This window comes from Lynx rufus, unplaced genomic scaffold, assembly GCF_022079265.1.
Source record: "Lynx rufus isolate CCGP_SWC_20201006 ecotype Redwood Valley unplaced genomic scaffold, mLynRuf1.p SCAF_3, whole genome shotgun sequence".
NCBI classification, from domain to species: Eukaryota; Metazoa; Chordata; class Mammalia; order Carnivora; family Felidae; genus Lynx; species Lynx rufus.
In genome coordinates this window covers 142,373,692-142,389,397 of record NW_025814845.1, presented here as the reverse complement: position 1 = coordinate 142,389,397, position 15,706 = coordinate 142,373,692, and the positions used below count along the sequence as shown (strand labels likewise).

The window sequence follows — 15,706 nt, the reverse complement described above, 5'->3', positions numbered from 1 at the left end:
TGTAAAATAACTCTTTTACCCAGACATACTAAGGCACAGGAAGCCTGGCCAAAGTTTACACAGTTAATAGGTAGTAGAACAAGATTTTTTAAAGAATTTTTTTAATGTTTATTTTTGAGAGAGAGAGAGAGAGAGAGACACTGAGTGTGAGCAGGAGAGGGGCAGAGAGAAGGGGAGACACAGAATCCAAAGCAGGCTCCTAGCTGTCAGCACAGAGCCTGATGCGTGGCTTGAGCTCATGAACTGGGAGATCATGACCTGAGCTGAAGTCGGACGCTTAACCGACTGAGCCACCCAGGTGACCCGGCAGTAGAACAAGATTTTGAACTCAACATTCTGGCTCTGTGGGCCTACACTAAGCCCTAAGTCCTTGGAAGCATTTCTGTAGTATTTTTGTAATTATTATAGAGTCATTTAGAGTCTCAGAAGACAAAAACTGGCACTGCTAATATACAATTGAATCACTCTCTATGATTATTGAATTATTGCAAGTGTATTAATGAGGTTTAATACTGGATACAGACTCTAAAACACTGAATGGAGATTTCAACTTTCAATGAACTCATAGGAGAGGAGAGTCAGGAAGATGTGGGGTCTTGCAAAGCTCCATTGATCCTCACTGCTATTTAACTTGGCACCAGATTGATGGGTTAATCCCAGCACAGGACACAGTGAAGCTAACCTGGTCCTTGAAGTAGATCACTTAGAACTATCACCTGCAGCTGCTTGCAGGGTGTGAATACATCAGAAGCAGCAAGTGGATGTCTGTGCTTCACAGGGACTCATAAGGAAGGTGGCTCAGGCAATTCAAGTCTCCCAATAAGCCAGACCTCAATTATGTTTCAGTTTTAGGCATATTTTTATTTTATGTAAAGCTTTGCTGTTAACTACTTAATTTTCTACCTTCACATGTGTATAGGCTTAGTCCTGTAACTAACTCCTAGTTTATGTAAATTGTGAAAACAAATAGAGTTTTTTCTTTTATTTCTCAAAAAAATTATTACTTTCTCATGTATTTATTTTAAAATGATGAGATATAAATGTATGACTATTAATGGCTATAATTTGATTAATTTCTTGAGGCTATATCCATTATGATGCAAGTTTATCTTAATGCAATTTTCTTTTATCTTTTTAAAACAAAGCCAATGATGTCAAGATATTAAGCTATATTAAAGTACATCAACAGGGACAATATTAATAGTTTTATTAATATGAATGTATGGTCAAGTCTGTTTCCTCAATAATTTCTAGCTCTATTGGAAGCTAACTTCATAAGAAAATATGGGAAATGTATAGGAGCCACGTAAAAGTAACAATAATTCATTTATTTCTAGCCCACTGTACACCTCAGTTCTGTTAAAAAATACATCATAGGCACACAAATTACTAACAGGTAAATATCACTGTGAAGGAATGGTTCCCTAAATGTGGTTGTTAGATCAACAGTGATATTTCACTTGGAAAATTGTAGGAAATGCAGATTTTTTGGTCCTACCTCAGACCTCCTGAATCAGAAGTTCTGGGGGAAGAAATCTGCAGTTTTTGTTTTAATCAAATGATTCTGCTGAACACTAGCATGAAAACCGCAGCTTTCAAGGGTAATTGTTCTTCCCACAAATTGTCAAGAAGTAGGATTTATAATTCAAGGGAATCTGCTCTTTGTTTCCAATTTCTACTCTTCTCCAAATATTAATCTTTCCTCGTAGCCTTCTTCTTATCTTGAACTTGGCCATGACAGGATGGTACCAAAGTTGTGTTATGGCTCTCAGAACTAGAGGTTGGGCCAAGGGCAAATTCATCTGGGGATGAATGAAGAGGGGTGGGTGTAGTGTTATAAACTAAGAGTGAAGAACCGGTATAGTGAGAACGTGGAGAAAAGAGAATCCTTGTGCACTGCTTGGGGAATGTGAACAGGTGTACCCATTATGGAAAACAGTGTACAGGTTTCCCCCAATATTAAAAATAGAAATACCATAGGATTCAGCAATTGCCCTTCTGTGTATATATCCAAAGAAAATTATGAAAGCAAGATCTTGAAGAGGTGTCTCCACTCATATGTTCATTGCAACATTATTGAAAATAGCCAGGATATGGAAACAATCTAAATGTCTTTCAATAGATAAACAAATGAAGATGTGTTATATATAAACAGTGATGTATTCAACTATGAGAAAGAAGAAAATCCTTCCATTTGAGACAACATGAATGGGACTGGAGGGCATTATGCTAAGTGAAATAAGCCAGACGGAGAAAGACAAATACTACATGATATCATTTATATGAGGAAACAAACAAAAAAGGTTAAATAAATAATAAGTCAAACTCACAGAAAAAGAGAAAAGTGGTTGCCAGGGTCTGAGAGTAAGGCAAAATAGGGAGAGGCCAGCAAAAGATACAAACTTTTAGCTATGAGATGAGTAAGGTCTGTGGATCTAATGTAACATGGTGACTTTAGTTGATAACACTGTATTGTATTACTGAAATTTGCTAAAAGGGTAGAATTTAAATCACACACACACACACACAAAGATAAATATGTGAAGTGATGGATATGTTAACTAAATGGTGGGGGGGAAATCTGTCTACAATATATACATATGTCAAATCACCACACTATTCACTTTAAGCATCTTATAATTTTATATGTCAATTGTACCATAAAACTGAAAAGGACGACATAGAGTGAAGGCTTGAAATTGGCTATGCTTTCACAAAGTTGCTTTGGCTCTCAAGCCAAGACCTGTAAAAAGAGGGCAAATAAATCACAGGAGGTGTAAGTTTACATTATTCATATAATTTGCAGTTTCACCCAGCTATCCCAGCCATTTCATGAAGGGCTTTGATGTGATAAATAGCAGGACTATCATTCATCAAAATCCTGTCGCTGAGCCCTGTGTGATTCCAGTCACTTACTGGTGGCATATTTTCGTCCAAGTAATATAACGTCTCTCAATTTATATGATCTAACTTTTTATGATGTATTACTGAACATCAATCTAGCTTATTTATTGTGGGCTCTTTAGCTTTATTTAAATAATCATATACCTTTATTTAATGTGTCATAAATTGTGGAGCCAATTTAAAAGATAAAGCTGCTAGATTTTAATATATTATGTTTTATTACCACATGTATTTTCACATGGCACCTTATTACATGCAACACATTTGCCCATGTGTCTTTCTTCACGGGACCATGGAACAAGAGTATGTTAAACTGAAGGGCATCCATATGAAAACTGCTTGATGTAAACACAGAGCCAACTGTATGCTGGCAGCTCTCTTCACATAGTTACTCTGTGTGGTTGTGTTGAAGATAAACTCGTGGGTTTTAAAATCATTATCACTGTTTGGGGTGCCTGGGTGGCTCAGTCGGTTAGACGTCCGACTTCAGCTCAGGTCATGATCTCACAGCATGTGAGTTTGAGCCCCACATAGGGCTCTGTGCTGACAACTCAGAGCCTGGAGCCTGTTTTGGATTCTGTGTCTACCTCGCTCTCTGCCCCTCCCCCACTCACACTCTGTCTCCCTTTGTCTCAAAAATAAATAAACATTGAAAAAATAAAAAAAATAAAATAAAATCATTATCACTATTAAATAAAGGGCAGCCATTTTTAAGAAAGTGAAAGAAGCTGGCGCCTGGGTGGCGCAGTCGGTTAAGCGTCCGACTTCAGCCAGGTCACGATCTTGCGGTCCGTGAGTTCGAGCCCCGCGTCAGGCTCTGGGCTGACAGCTCAGAGCCTGGAGCCTGTTTCGGATTCTGTGTCTCCCTCTCTCTCTGCCCCTCCCCCGTTCATGCTCTGTCTCTCTCTGTCCCAAAAATAAATAAACGTTGAAAAAAAAATTTAAAAAAAATTAAAAAAAGAAAGTGAAAGAAGCAATTTTGTGTAGTTTGGATTCTATTTTTTTTGACTTGAGGGAAGAAATAAACAGCAATCTTTCTGCCCATGAAAATAATGTGGCTGCCACTTTGAACTGTAATTAACCTAAATTGACATTTTGCTTATTAATTTGCATCTTGACTTGCCCTTTCTTCTGGGAAATCTTTAGGAACATGAATTTCCATTATTTAACTATCCATTTAATCATTTCCCCCATCACCTATTAAATCATCTTCATTTATTAAGATATAGATTTAAAATGTGAAAATGGTCCTTTTAATCACGTTAAATTCAGAACTTCAGAGAAAATGTGCAAAGCATATCAAGCATTCACTGTTTACTAATTTAGTTGAAATTAAGTAGACACATCAATAAAACAAGAACACAATTTTGATAAAATGCAGTGTATTTCTCTACACAGACTCTTCATGAAAATCTCTTATGTTGCTCTTGAAGTACTTTGAATGCTGATTATTTCCCAAAAGGACATTTGTGGTTATGACTCATAATTATATTTTAGTTGTGATAAAATATGTGACATTAGAAATTGATGATTTGCAATTGCAGTAGACTGACTTTGCCAATGGGAAAAGACATTCTTGTTGTTTATTGATCAGTACCTATTCTGGAATAAATAGGAAAGAACAAATAATGAAGAATAGCACTTGAGTCATGATATGCTTTCATCAAAAGGGAAAGATTTCTTCATACATAATTTTTATTTAATTTTTTCTTGTAGATAGATTTTTGGATTTCTTTCATTTTTTAAACTGCCATAGATCTAAAATATTTAAATATATAGTAGATATTGTATTTGCAATATATTTTTATAAAATATGCTATTATTCACACAATTTGTTGATGCCTTGATGTTTTCTTTGTATTTGTTTTGTTTGGGGTTTGTTGAACATTTTGAATCTGTAGGCTTAGACTTTAAAAGAAAATGTTTAATGTTTATTTATTTTTGACAGAGAGAGAGAGAGAGAGAGAGAGACAGAGAGAGAGGGAGACACAGAATCTGAAGCAGGCTCCAGGCACTGAGCTGTCAACACAGAGCCTGACACGTGGCTCAAACCCACAAGATTATGACCTGAGAAGAAGTTGGATGCTTAACTGACTGAGCCACCTAGGTGACCTGTAGGGTTATAATTTTTACATTATTTGTAAAAATTTGGCCACTTCTCTTTTTTTTTTTTTAATTTTTTTTTAACGTTTATTTATTTTTGAGACAGAGACAGAGCATGAACGGGGGAGGGTCAGAGAGAGGGAGACACAGAATCTGTAACAGCTCCAGGCTCTGAGCTGTCAGCACAGAGCCCGACGCGGGGCTCGAACTCACAGACTGCAAGATCATGACCTGAGCCGAAGTCGGCCGCTCAACCGACTGAGCCACCCAGGCGCCCCTGGCCACTTTTCTTCAAATACCTGTTTTAGTTCTTGGTTTTTTACTCCTCTTTTTTGGATCTTCAATTACATGTCTGTTAGACAGGTTGATATCCTGTAAACTCCTCAGACTCTGTGTGTTAACTAACAGCCATTTTTTCTTCGTGTGCTTCAATTTGCATAGTTGATATTAGTATATCCTCAAGTTCAGTAATCTTTCTTTCTACAGTGTTTAATTTGCTTTTCATCTCAACCAGGGAGTTTTTTGTTTCATAATTTTCTTTTTTTTATATATATATGAAATTTATTGACAAATTGGTTTCCATACAACACCCAGTACTCATCCCAAAAGGTGCCCTCCTCAATACCCATCACCTACCCTCCCCTCCCTCCCACCCCCCATCAACCCTCAGTTTGTTCTCAGTTTTTAACAGTCTCTTATGCTTTGGCTCTCTCCCACTCTAACGTCCTTTTTTTTTTTTTTTTTCCTTCCACTCCCCCATGGGTTCCTGTTAAGTTTCTCAGGATCCACATAAGAGTGAAACCATATGGTATCTGTCTTTCTCTGTATGGCTTATTTCACTTAGCATCACACTCTCCAGTTCCATCCACGTTGCTACAAAAGGCCATATTTCATTTTTTCTCATTGCCACGTAGTATCCCATTGTGTATATAAACCACAATTTCTTTATCCATTCATCAGTTGATGGACATTTAGGCTCTTTCCATAATTTGGCTATTGTTGAGAGTGCTGCTATGAACATTGGGGTACAAGTGCCCCTATGCATCAGTACTCCTGTATCCCTTGGGTAGATTCCTAGCAGTGCTATTGCTGGGTCATAGGGTAGGTCTATTTTTAATTTTCTGAGGAACCTCCACACTGCTTTCCAGAGCGGCTGCACCAATTTGCATTCCCACCAACAGTGCAAGAGGGTTCCCGTTTCTCCACATCCTCGCCAGCATCTATAGTCTCCTGATTTGTTCATTTTGGCCACTCTGACTGGCGTGAGGTGATACCTGAGTGTGGTTTTGATTTGTATTTCCCTGATAAGGAGCGACGCTGAACATCTTTTCATGTGCCTGTTGGCCATCTGGATGTCTTCTTTAGAGAAGTGTCTATTCATGTTTTCTGCCCATTTCTTCACTGGGTTATTTGTTTTTCGGGTGTGGAGTTTGGTGAGCTCTTTATAGATTTTAGATACTAGCCCTTTGTCCGATATGTCATTTGCAAATATCTTTTCCCATTCCGTTGGTTGCCTTTTAGTTTTGTTGGTTGTTTCCTTTGCTGTGCAGAAGCTTTTTATCTTCATAAGGTCCCAGTAATTCACTTTTGCTTTTAATTCCCTTGCCTTTGGGGATGTGTCGAGTAAGAGATTGCTACGGCTGAGGTCAGAGAGGTCTTTTCCTGCTTTCTCCTCTAAGGTTCTGATGGTTTCCTGTCTCACATTTAGGTCCTTTATCCATTTTGAGTTTATTTTTGTAAATGGTGTGAGAAAGTGGTCTAGTTTCAACCTTCTGCATGTTGCTGTCCAGTTCTCCCAGCACCATTTGTTAAAGAGGCTGTCTTTTTTCCATTGGATGTTCTTTCCTGCTTTGTCAAAGATGAGTTGGCCATACGTTTGTGGGTCTAGTTCTGGGGTTTCTATTCTATTCCATTGGTCTGTGTGTCTGTTTTTGTGCCAATACCATGCTGTCTTGATGATGACAGCTTTGTAGTAGAGGCTAAAGTCTGGGATTGTGATGCCTCCTGCTTTGGTCTTCTTCTTCAAAATTCCTTTGGCTATTCGGGGCCTTTTGTGGTTCCATATGAATTTTAGGATTGCTTGTTCTAGTTTCGAGAAGAATGCTGGTGCAATTTTGATTGGGATTGCATTGAATGTGTAGATAGCTTTGGGTAGTATTGACATTTTGACAATATTTATTTTTCCAATCCATGAGCAGGGAATGTCTTTCCATTTCTTTAAATCATCTTCAATTACCTTCATAAGCTTTCTATAGTTTTCAGCATACAGATCCTTTACATCTTTGATTAGATTTATTCCTAGGTATTTTATGCTTCTTGGTGCAATTGTGAATGGGATCAGTTTCTTTATTTGTCTTTCTGTTGCTTCATTGTTAGTGTGTAAGAATGCAACGGATTTCTGTACATTGATTTTGTATCCTGCAACTTTGCTGAATTCATGTATCAGTTCTAGCAGACTTTTGGTGGAGTCTATCGGATTTTCCATGTATAATATCATGTCATCTGCAAAAAGCGAAAGCTTGACTTCATCTTTGCCAATTTTGATGCCTTTGATTTCCTTTTGTTGTCTGATTGCTGATGCTAGAATTTCCAGCACTATGTTAAACAACAGCGGTGAGAGTGGGCATCCCTGCCGTGTTCCTGATCTCAGGGAAAAAGCTCTCAGTTTTTCCCCGTTGAGGATGATGTTAGCTGTGGGCTTTCATAAATGGCTTTTATGATCTTTAAGTATGTTCCTTCTATCCCGACTTTCTCAAGGGTTTTTATTAAGAAAGGGTGCTGGATTTTGTCAAAGGCCTTTTCTGCATCGATTGACAGGATCATATGGTTCTTCTCTTTTTTTTTGTTAATGTGATGTATCACGTTGATTGATTTGCGAATGTTGAACCAGCCCTGCATCCCAGGAATGAATCCCACTTGATCATGGTGAATAATTCTTTTTATATGCTGTTGAATTCGATTTGCTAGTATCTTATTGAGAATTTTGGCATCCATATTCATCAGGGATATTGGCCTGTAGTTCTCTTTTTTTACGGGGTCTCTGTCTGGTTTAGTAATCAAAGTAATACTGGCTTCATAGAATGAGTCTGGAAGTTTTCCTTCCCTTTCTATTTCTTGGAATAGCTTGAGAAGGATAGGTATTATCTCTGCTTTAAACGTCTGGTAGAACTCCCCTGGGAAGCCATCTGGTCCTGGACTCTTATTTGTTGGGAGATTTTTGATAACCGATTCAATTTCTTCGCTGGTTATGGGTCTGTTCAAGCTTTCTCTTTCCTCCTGATTGAGTTTTGGAAGAGTGTAGGTGTTCAGGAATTTGTCCATTTCTTCCAGGTTGTCCAATTTGTTGGCATATAATTTTTCATAGTATTCCCTGATAATTGTTTGTATCTCTGAGGGATTGGTTGTAATAATTCCATTTTCATTCATGATTTTATCTATTTGGGTCATCTCCCTTTTCTTTTTGAGAAGCCTGGCTAGAGGTTTGTCAATTTTGTTTATTTTTTCAAAAAACCAACTCTTGGTTTCGTTGATCTGCTCTACAGTTTTTTTAGATTCTATATTGTTTATTTCTGCTCTGATCTTTATTATTTCTCTTCTTCTGCTGGGTTTAGGCTGCCTTTGCTGTTCTGCTTCTATTTCCTTTAGGTGTGCTGTTAGATTTGTATTTGGGATTTTTCTTGTTTCTTGAGATAGGCCTGGATTGCAATGTATTTTCCTCTCAGGACTGCCTTCGCTGCGTCCCAAAGCGTTTGGATTGTTGTATTTTCATTTGCGTTTGTTTCCATATATTTTTTGATTTCTTCTCTAATTGCCTGGTTGACCCACTCATTCGTTAGTAGGGTGTTCTTTAACTCCATGCTTTTGGAGGTTTTCCAGACTTTTTCCTGTGGTTGATTTCAAGCTTCATAGCATTGTGGTCTGAAAGTATGCATGGTATAATTTCAATTCTTGTAAACTTATGAAGGGCTGTTTTGTGACCCAGTATATGGTCTATCTTGGAGAATGTTCCATGTGCACTCGAGAAGAAAGTATATTCTGTTGCTTTGGGATGCAGAGTTCTAAATATATCTATCAAGTCCATCTGATCCAATGTATCATTCAGGGCCCTTGTTTCTTTACTGACCGTGTGTCTAGATGATCTATCCATTTCTGTAAGTGGGGTGTTAAAGTCCCCTGCAATTACCACATTCTTATCAATAAAGTTGCTTATGTTTATGAGTAATTGTTTTATATATTTGGGGGCTCCGGTATTCGGCGCATAGACATTTATAATTGTTAGCTCTTCCTGATGGATAGACCCTGTAACTATTATATAATGTCCTTCTTCATCTCTTGTTACAGCCTTTAATTTAAAGTCTAGTTTGTCTGATATAAGTATGGCTACTCCACCTTTCTTTTGACTTCCAGTAGCATGATAAATAGTTCTCCATCCCCTCACTCTCAATCTAAAGGTGTCCTCAGATCTAAAATGAGTCTCTTGTAGACAGCAAATAGATGGGTCTTGTTTTTTTATCCATTCTGATACCCTATGTCTTTTGGTTGGCGCATTTAATCCATTTACATTCAGTGTTATTATAGAAAGATACGGGTTTAGAGTCATTGTGATGTCTGTATGTTTTATGCTTGTAGTGATGTCTCTGGTACTTTGTCTCACAGGGTCCCCCTTAGGATCTCTTGTAGGGCTGGTTTAGTGGTGACAAATTCCTTCAGTTTTTGTTTGTTTGGGAAGACCTTTATCTCTCCTTCTATTCTAAATGACAGACTTGCTGGATAAAGGATTCTTGGCTGCATATTTTTGCTGTCTAGCACCCTGAAAATCTCGTGCCAATTCTTTCTGGCCTGCCAAGTTTCAAAAGAGAGATCAGTCACGAGTCTTATAGGTCTCCCTTTATATGTGAGGGCACGTTTACCCCTTGCTGCTTTCAGAATTTTCTCTTTATCCTTGTATTTTGCCAGTTTCACTATGATATGTCGTGCAGAAGATCGATTCAAGTTACGTCTGAAGGGAGTTCTCTGTGCCTCTTGGATTTCAATGCCTTTTTCCTTCCCCAGTTCAGGGAAGTTCTCAGCTATTATTTCTTCAAGTACCCCTTCAGCACCTTTCCCTCTCTCTTCCTCCTCTGGGATACCAATTATGCGTATATTATTTCTTTTTAGTGTATCACTTAGTTCTCTAATTTTCCCCTCATACTCCTGGATTTTTTTTATCTCTCTTTTTCTCAGCTTCCTCTTTTTCCATAACTTTATCTTCTAGTTCACCTATTCTCTCCTCTGCCTCTTCCATCCGAGCCGTGGAGGTTTCCATTTTGTTTTGCATTTCATTTAAAGCGTTTTTCAGCTCCTCGTGACTGTTCCTTAGTCCCTTGATCTCTGTAGCAAGAGGTTCTCTGCTGTCCTGTATACTGTTTTCAAGCCCAGCGATTAATTTTATGACTATTATTCTAAATTCACTTTCTGTTATATTATTTAAATCCTTTTTGATCAGCTCATTAGCTGTTGTTATTTCCTGGAGATTCTTCTGAGGGGAATTCTTCCGCTTGGTCATTTTGGATAGTCCCTGGTGTGGTGAGGACCTGCAGGGCACTTCCCCTGTGCTGTGGTGTATAACTGGAGTTGGTGGGCGGGGCCGCAGTCCGACCTGATGTCTGCCCCCAGCCCACCGCTGGGGCCACAGTCAGACTGGTGTGTGCCTTCTCTTCCCCTCTCCTAGAGGCGGGATTCACTGTGGGGTGGCGTGGCCCGTCTGGGCTACTTGCACACTGCCAGGCTTGTGATGCTGGGGATCTGGCGTATTAGCTGGGGTGGGTAGGCAAGGTGCACGGAGGCAGGGGGGCAGGCTTAGCTCGCTTCTCCTTTCGTGATCCACTTCAGGAGGGGCCCTGTGGCAGCCGGAGGGAGTCAGATCGCTGCCGGAGGTTTGGCTCCGCAGAAGCACAGAGTTGGGTGTTCGCGCGGAGCGAGCAATTTCCCTGGCCGGAGCCGGTTCCCTTTGGGATTTTGGCTGGGGGATGGGCGGGGGAGATGGCGCTGGCGAGCGCCTTTGTTCCCCGCCAAACTGAGCTCTGTCGTCCGGGGGCTCAGCAGCTCTCCCTCCCTTTGTCCTCCAGCCTTCCCGCTTTCTGAGCAGAGCTGTTAACTTATGACCTCCCAGACGCTAAGTCGTGCTTGCTGTCGGAACACAGTCCGTCAGGCCCCTCCGCTTTTGCAAGCCGGACTCGGGGGCTCTGCTTGGGTGACGAGCCGCCCCTCCGCCCCGGCTCCCTCCCGCCAGTCCGTGGAGCGCGCACCGCCTCGCCGCCCTTCCTACCCTCTTCCGTGGGGGTAGCGGACTCCGTTCTGCTAATCCTCTGGCGGTTTTCTGGGTTATTTAGGCAGGTGTAGGTGGAATCTAAGTGATCAGCAGGACGCGAGGTGAGCCCAGCGTCCTCCTAAGCCGCCATCTTCCCCGAGTCCTGTTTCATAATTTTCAAGTTTGTTTGTATGTTTGTGTATATGTGTCTTGTATTTTGTCCCTATCTTTTTCCTTTTTATTTTTATTATTAGTTTCAATTTCCTGGATATTTTTGCAATAACTGTTTTAAGGAACTTGACTGTAAATTCTAATATTTCTGTCATTTTTGGTCTGTTTTTATGAACTGATTTTTACCCAGTTTACAGATCACATTGTCTGTATATTTGCAGAGGGGAAGAAAGATTATATGACTATTTTTATTAGACACTGGCATTGTATTTATTACATTGTCAAATATTTATATTTCTTGTCTTTCTCTGTAGAATTTTTGGCCTTGAGTTGGCAGGCATCTTTGACTATTTCTGACTTCTTCTGAAGCCTATTTGGATGGGTCTGAAGAGCTGCCAGATTAAAATATAGGAAACCCTGTCAATTTGAAATCCAGATAATCAACAACTCACTTTTTTTAGGATAAGTATGTCCTATGCAATACTATAAGTAAAAATTGGGACATTGAAACTTCAGTTGCAGTATTTGAGACATACTTGTATGAAGCAATGTTGTTTATCTGAAATTCAAATTGCCAAGGTATCCTGTATGTTTATTTGCCAAATTTGGCAATCCTAGGAGTAGGCTGTTAGTCTACTAAATGACCCAGATATTCACCCAGATCTCTCTTCTTTGGCAGGGTGGAAATTGACCATGTCCTATCCCTGTTTGACCTCTGGGAATTTTTCAGCTTATAATTCGCTGGAATTTTTGTTTGCTTGACTTTTTGGATTTTCATTCTATATGGTGCAGTTTAATTTTCAGACAAGGACTTAAGAAGAATCTTGTATACGTGTCCTAGACTCTGTTTAGTTTAGTTTCCTATGACTGAAACGATTATTGCAGACATATTGGCTTAAAATGACAAATTTATTCTCTCATAGTTCTGCAGGCTAGAAGTCTAAAATTAGTATCACTAGACTTAAGACAGTTGTATCCATCTAAAAATGGGCAGATTTTTAGCACATGCAACACTCTACTGTCCATTCTTTAGAATGCAGATTCTTACATTCTTTCCATTGCCTATTAGCATAGATTCCATGTGCTTGAAATGACCTTTCCATTGTTCACCAAATTTCTTTTTTTAAAAGAGAGAGAGAGAGAGGGAGAAAGAGAGGGAGAGAGAGAGAGAATGAGCGGGGCAGAGAAAGAGAGGGAGACACAGAATCCGAAACAGGCTCCAGGCTCCAAGCAGCCAGCACAGAGCCTGATGCAGGGTTTGAACCTATGAACCGTGAGATCATGACCTCGGCCAAAGTCAGAGGCTCAACTGACTGAGCCACCTAGCCACTCCTCACCAAATTTCTAATTGGCTTTCATCTCTTCTGGGAAACACTACTTTAATTCCCCTAAGTAAATAGCACATCCTCACCCTGTGTTTATCTTTTATATATCTTTTGTAAATACCCTTTATATTCCTTCAATTACTTATACACACCATTGTGAAATTAGAACATAGTCCACAAGATTAGTTTCAGATCTGATAATTTTCTGGGAGGACTCGCAGAATTCATTGAAAACTGTTATATTCTCAGGAATGGTTTATTAGAGCTAAAGGATACATATTGAAACCAGCCAAAGGAAAAGGTGCACAGGACAGAGTACAGGAAATACCCGAATGTGGAGATTCGGGTTGTCCTCTCCCTGTGGAGTCGCGGATGGCCTTATTTTTCTGGTATCGGTGGGTAACAGTACACATGGAGTATCGCCAACCAGAAAAGCTCACCTGAGCCTTGCTGTCTAGAAACTTTCATGGAGCTCTGTCATAGACTATCTGCAAAGCTGACCTTCAGTCTCCAGCCCCTCCAGAGGTAGAACAGATATTGTGTAGCTGATAGTAGCCCGCCGGCCCTTACAGGGGTAGAGGATAGACTGTGTGGAACAAAGCTCCTGTCATAATTGACACTGTTGGGTTGTTCAGTGGCCAAGGCCTCCAGATACTGTCATCGGGCAGAACATTCCAAAGGCATAAAGACCAGCTCCAGGCAGTTGAGACAAATCCAGATGTCTCTCCAAGTAAGTTTAATGTTTCTCACTAGAGCTTCATACGTTTTATCATCTTTAGCTTATATGTTTTATAATCTTTACAAAAATAATAGCCATTCTGTAGATATTCTCATATTAATGAATAAATATTTTCAAGTGAATATGTGAATGTGATATGTGTTAATTTAGTTTTCAGTATGTGATTCCTGTTTCCTGAGTATATACTACTACTTTTAGGGTGGAAGAGAAAGATTGATACATAACATCTAAGCAGTGAACTCTATGTTTATGTTAATGATTAGCATGATTCTAATTTGAAGCAAAATCGTTTCTTACTTTGCATATGACAGAAAGTATGAGAGTAGAGGGAGTGGAGCTAAAAGATTAGTTCAAACCAAGGACACTGAGTTCTGAAGGATTGTTATGGATTGAATTCTGTCTCTACAAAATTCATGCGTTGAAGTCCTAACCCCATTACCTCAGAATGTGACTGCCTTTGGAGATAGGGCCTTTAAAGTGATGATTAAATTAAAATGAGACCATTAGATGGGCGCTAATTCAATATGCCTGGTGTCTTCATAAGATGAGATTGGGATGCACAGAGAGACACCATGGACATATACAGAGAAGAAAGATCATGTGAAGACCCAGTGTGAGGCCATCTGCAAGCCAAAGAGAAAGACCTCAAAAGAAAGGAGACCTGCTGATACCTTGATCTTGGACTTTTACTTTCCAGATCTGTGCAAAAATCAATTTCTGTTGTTTAAGTCACCCAGTCTGAGGAATTTTGTTATAACAGCCCTAGCAGACTAATACAAGGATCCTTCTGCAAACTCCACAAAAAGCAGTTCATTTTATTTCCAAGACCAGCCCATGAAGAATCAGTTGAGATTTAAATACAACTCAAAGCTCTAAATCCTGACACCTGCTAGAAATGGCTCATCTTGAATTGTTTACACTTACAAATCAAAGCAATAGTAGTAAATGGGAGTGAGACTTCAGGAATTCCCACTCACAGACGTCTGAAAGCCTGATGCTATTTGAGACTGCTGAGAGTAATTATACATGGGGATATAATTCTGTCACAGATATCAGCTGCTTTAAGTTAAAATACAGCAGGAGTCCTCATAGCAAAAATCATCACAATGTAATCTTGATTAAATGCAGTTAGGAATAAGTGAGACACTGTTGCATAATAGAAGGATCATTGAAAAGATATATTAATACATATGTGTGTCTAACCTTGTTGCAAAGTTGCCCGAGCCATGAGTGGGAAAAATGTAATAAGATGAGAGAGAGAAAAAGAGGAAGGGATGGAGGAGGTGAGAAAGAGAGAGAGGGAGGAATAAAAAGTAGTGAGTATAGGGGCACCTGGGTGGCTCACTTGGTTAGGCGACCCACTTCAGCTCAGGTTCATGATCTCCTGGTTCCTGGGTTCCAGCCCCGCAGTCTGTGCTGACAGCTCAGAGCCTGGAACCTGCTTAGATTCCGTGTCTCCCTCTCTCTCTGCCCCTCCCCTGCTTGCTCTCTCTCTCTCTCTCAAAAGTAAATAAAACATTAAATTTTTTTTTAAAAAGTAGTGAGTGTATATTGTATATAGCATGTATCAAGCAAGCAGTGGACATAAAGTCATTGACTAGTTATTATTGGAAAGAAACTAAAATGATATTGCAGGTGTGATTAACTAACTACATTGAAAGGATTTTAAATGAATTTTGCATAGGATAAGAAATCATTGATAGTGGTTTTCAAAATACTTATGTTGCTGAAACAGTAAGTAACATGGAGTGGTAGCATGAGAAGAAAACCACAGACATGTGACCTTACTCTAAGTCTTTGAGTCTAGCTGCAGAAAGACTTTCCCTTCTTTGTTCTTTCTAAGGCAAGGTGCCTGAAGAGTATTCTTTTACAAAAATATCTTGATAATTTATTCAATAATTAATTCAAAAGTGTTTATTGACTACTTCTTTTTAAAAAATTTTTTAATGTTTATTTATTTTTGAGACAGAGACAGAGCATGAATGGGGAGGGTCAGAGAGAAGGAGACACAGAATCTGAAACAGGCTCCAGGCTCCGAGCTGTCAGCACAGAGCCTGATGCGGGGCTCGAACTCATGGACCACGAGATCATGACCTGAGCCAAAGTCGGCTGCTCAACTGATTGAGCCACCCAGGTGCCCCTATTGACTACTTCTTCTGTGCCAGGCTCTACTCT

At 39.5% G+C, this 15,706-nt stretch overlaps 1 protein-coding gene across 1 annotated transcript in view; it reads right to left on the bottom strand.

The window, feature by feature from the left end:
* ANXA10 (annexin A10) overlaps positions 1–13,205 on the bottom strand; it is a 131,528-nt gene extending 118,323 nt beyond the window's left edge. The window contains exons 1-2 of the mRNA XM_047092300.1: positions 13,121–13,205; positions 1,750–1,841 (exon numbers count right to left, since the gene is read on the bottom strand). Of these exons, the coding sequence (XP_046948256.1) occupies positions 1,750–1,841; positions 13,121–13,205 (177 nt within the window). The remainder of the gene's footprint in view (positions 1–1,749; positions 1,842–13,120) is intronic.
* Positions 13,206–15,706: the final 2,501 nt, after the last annotated feature.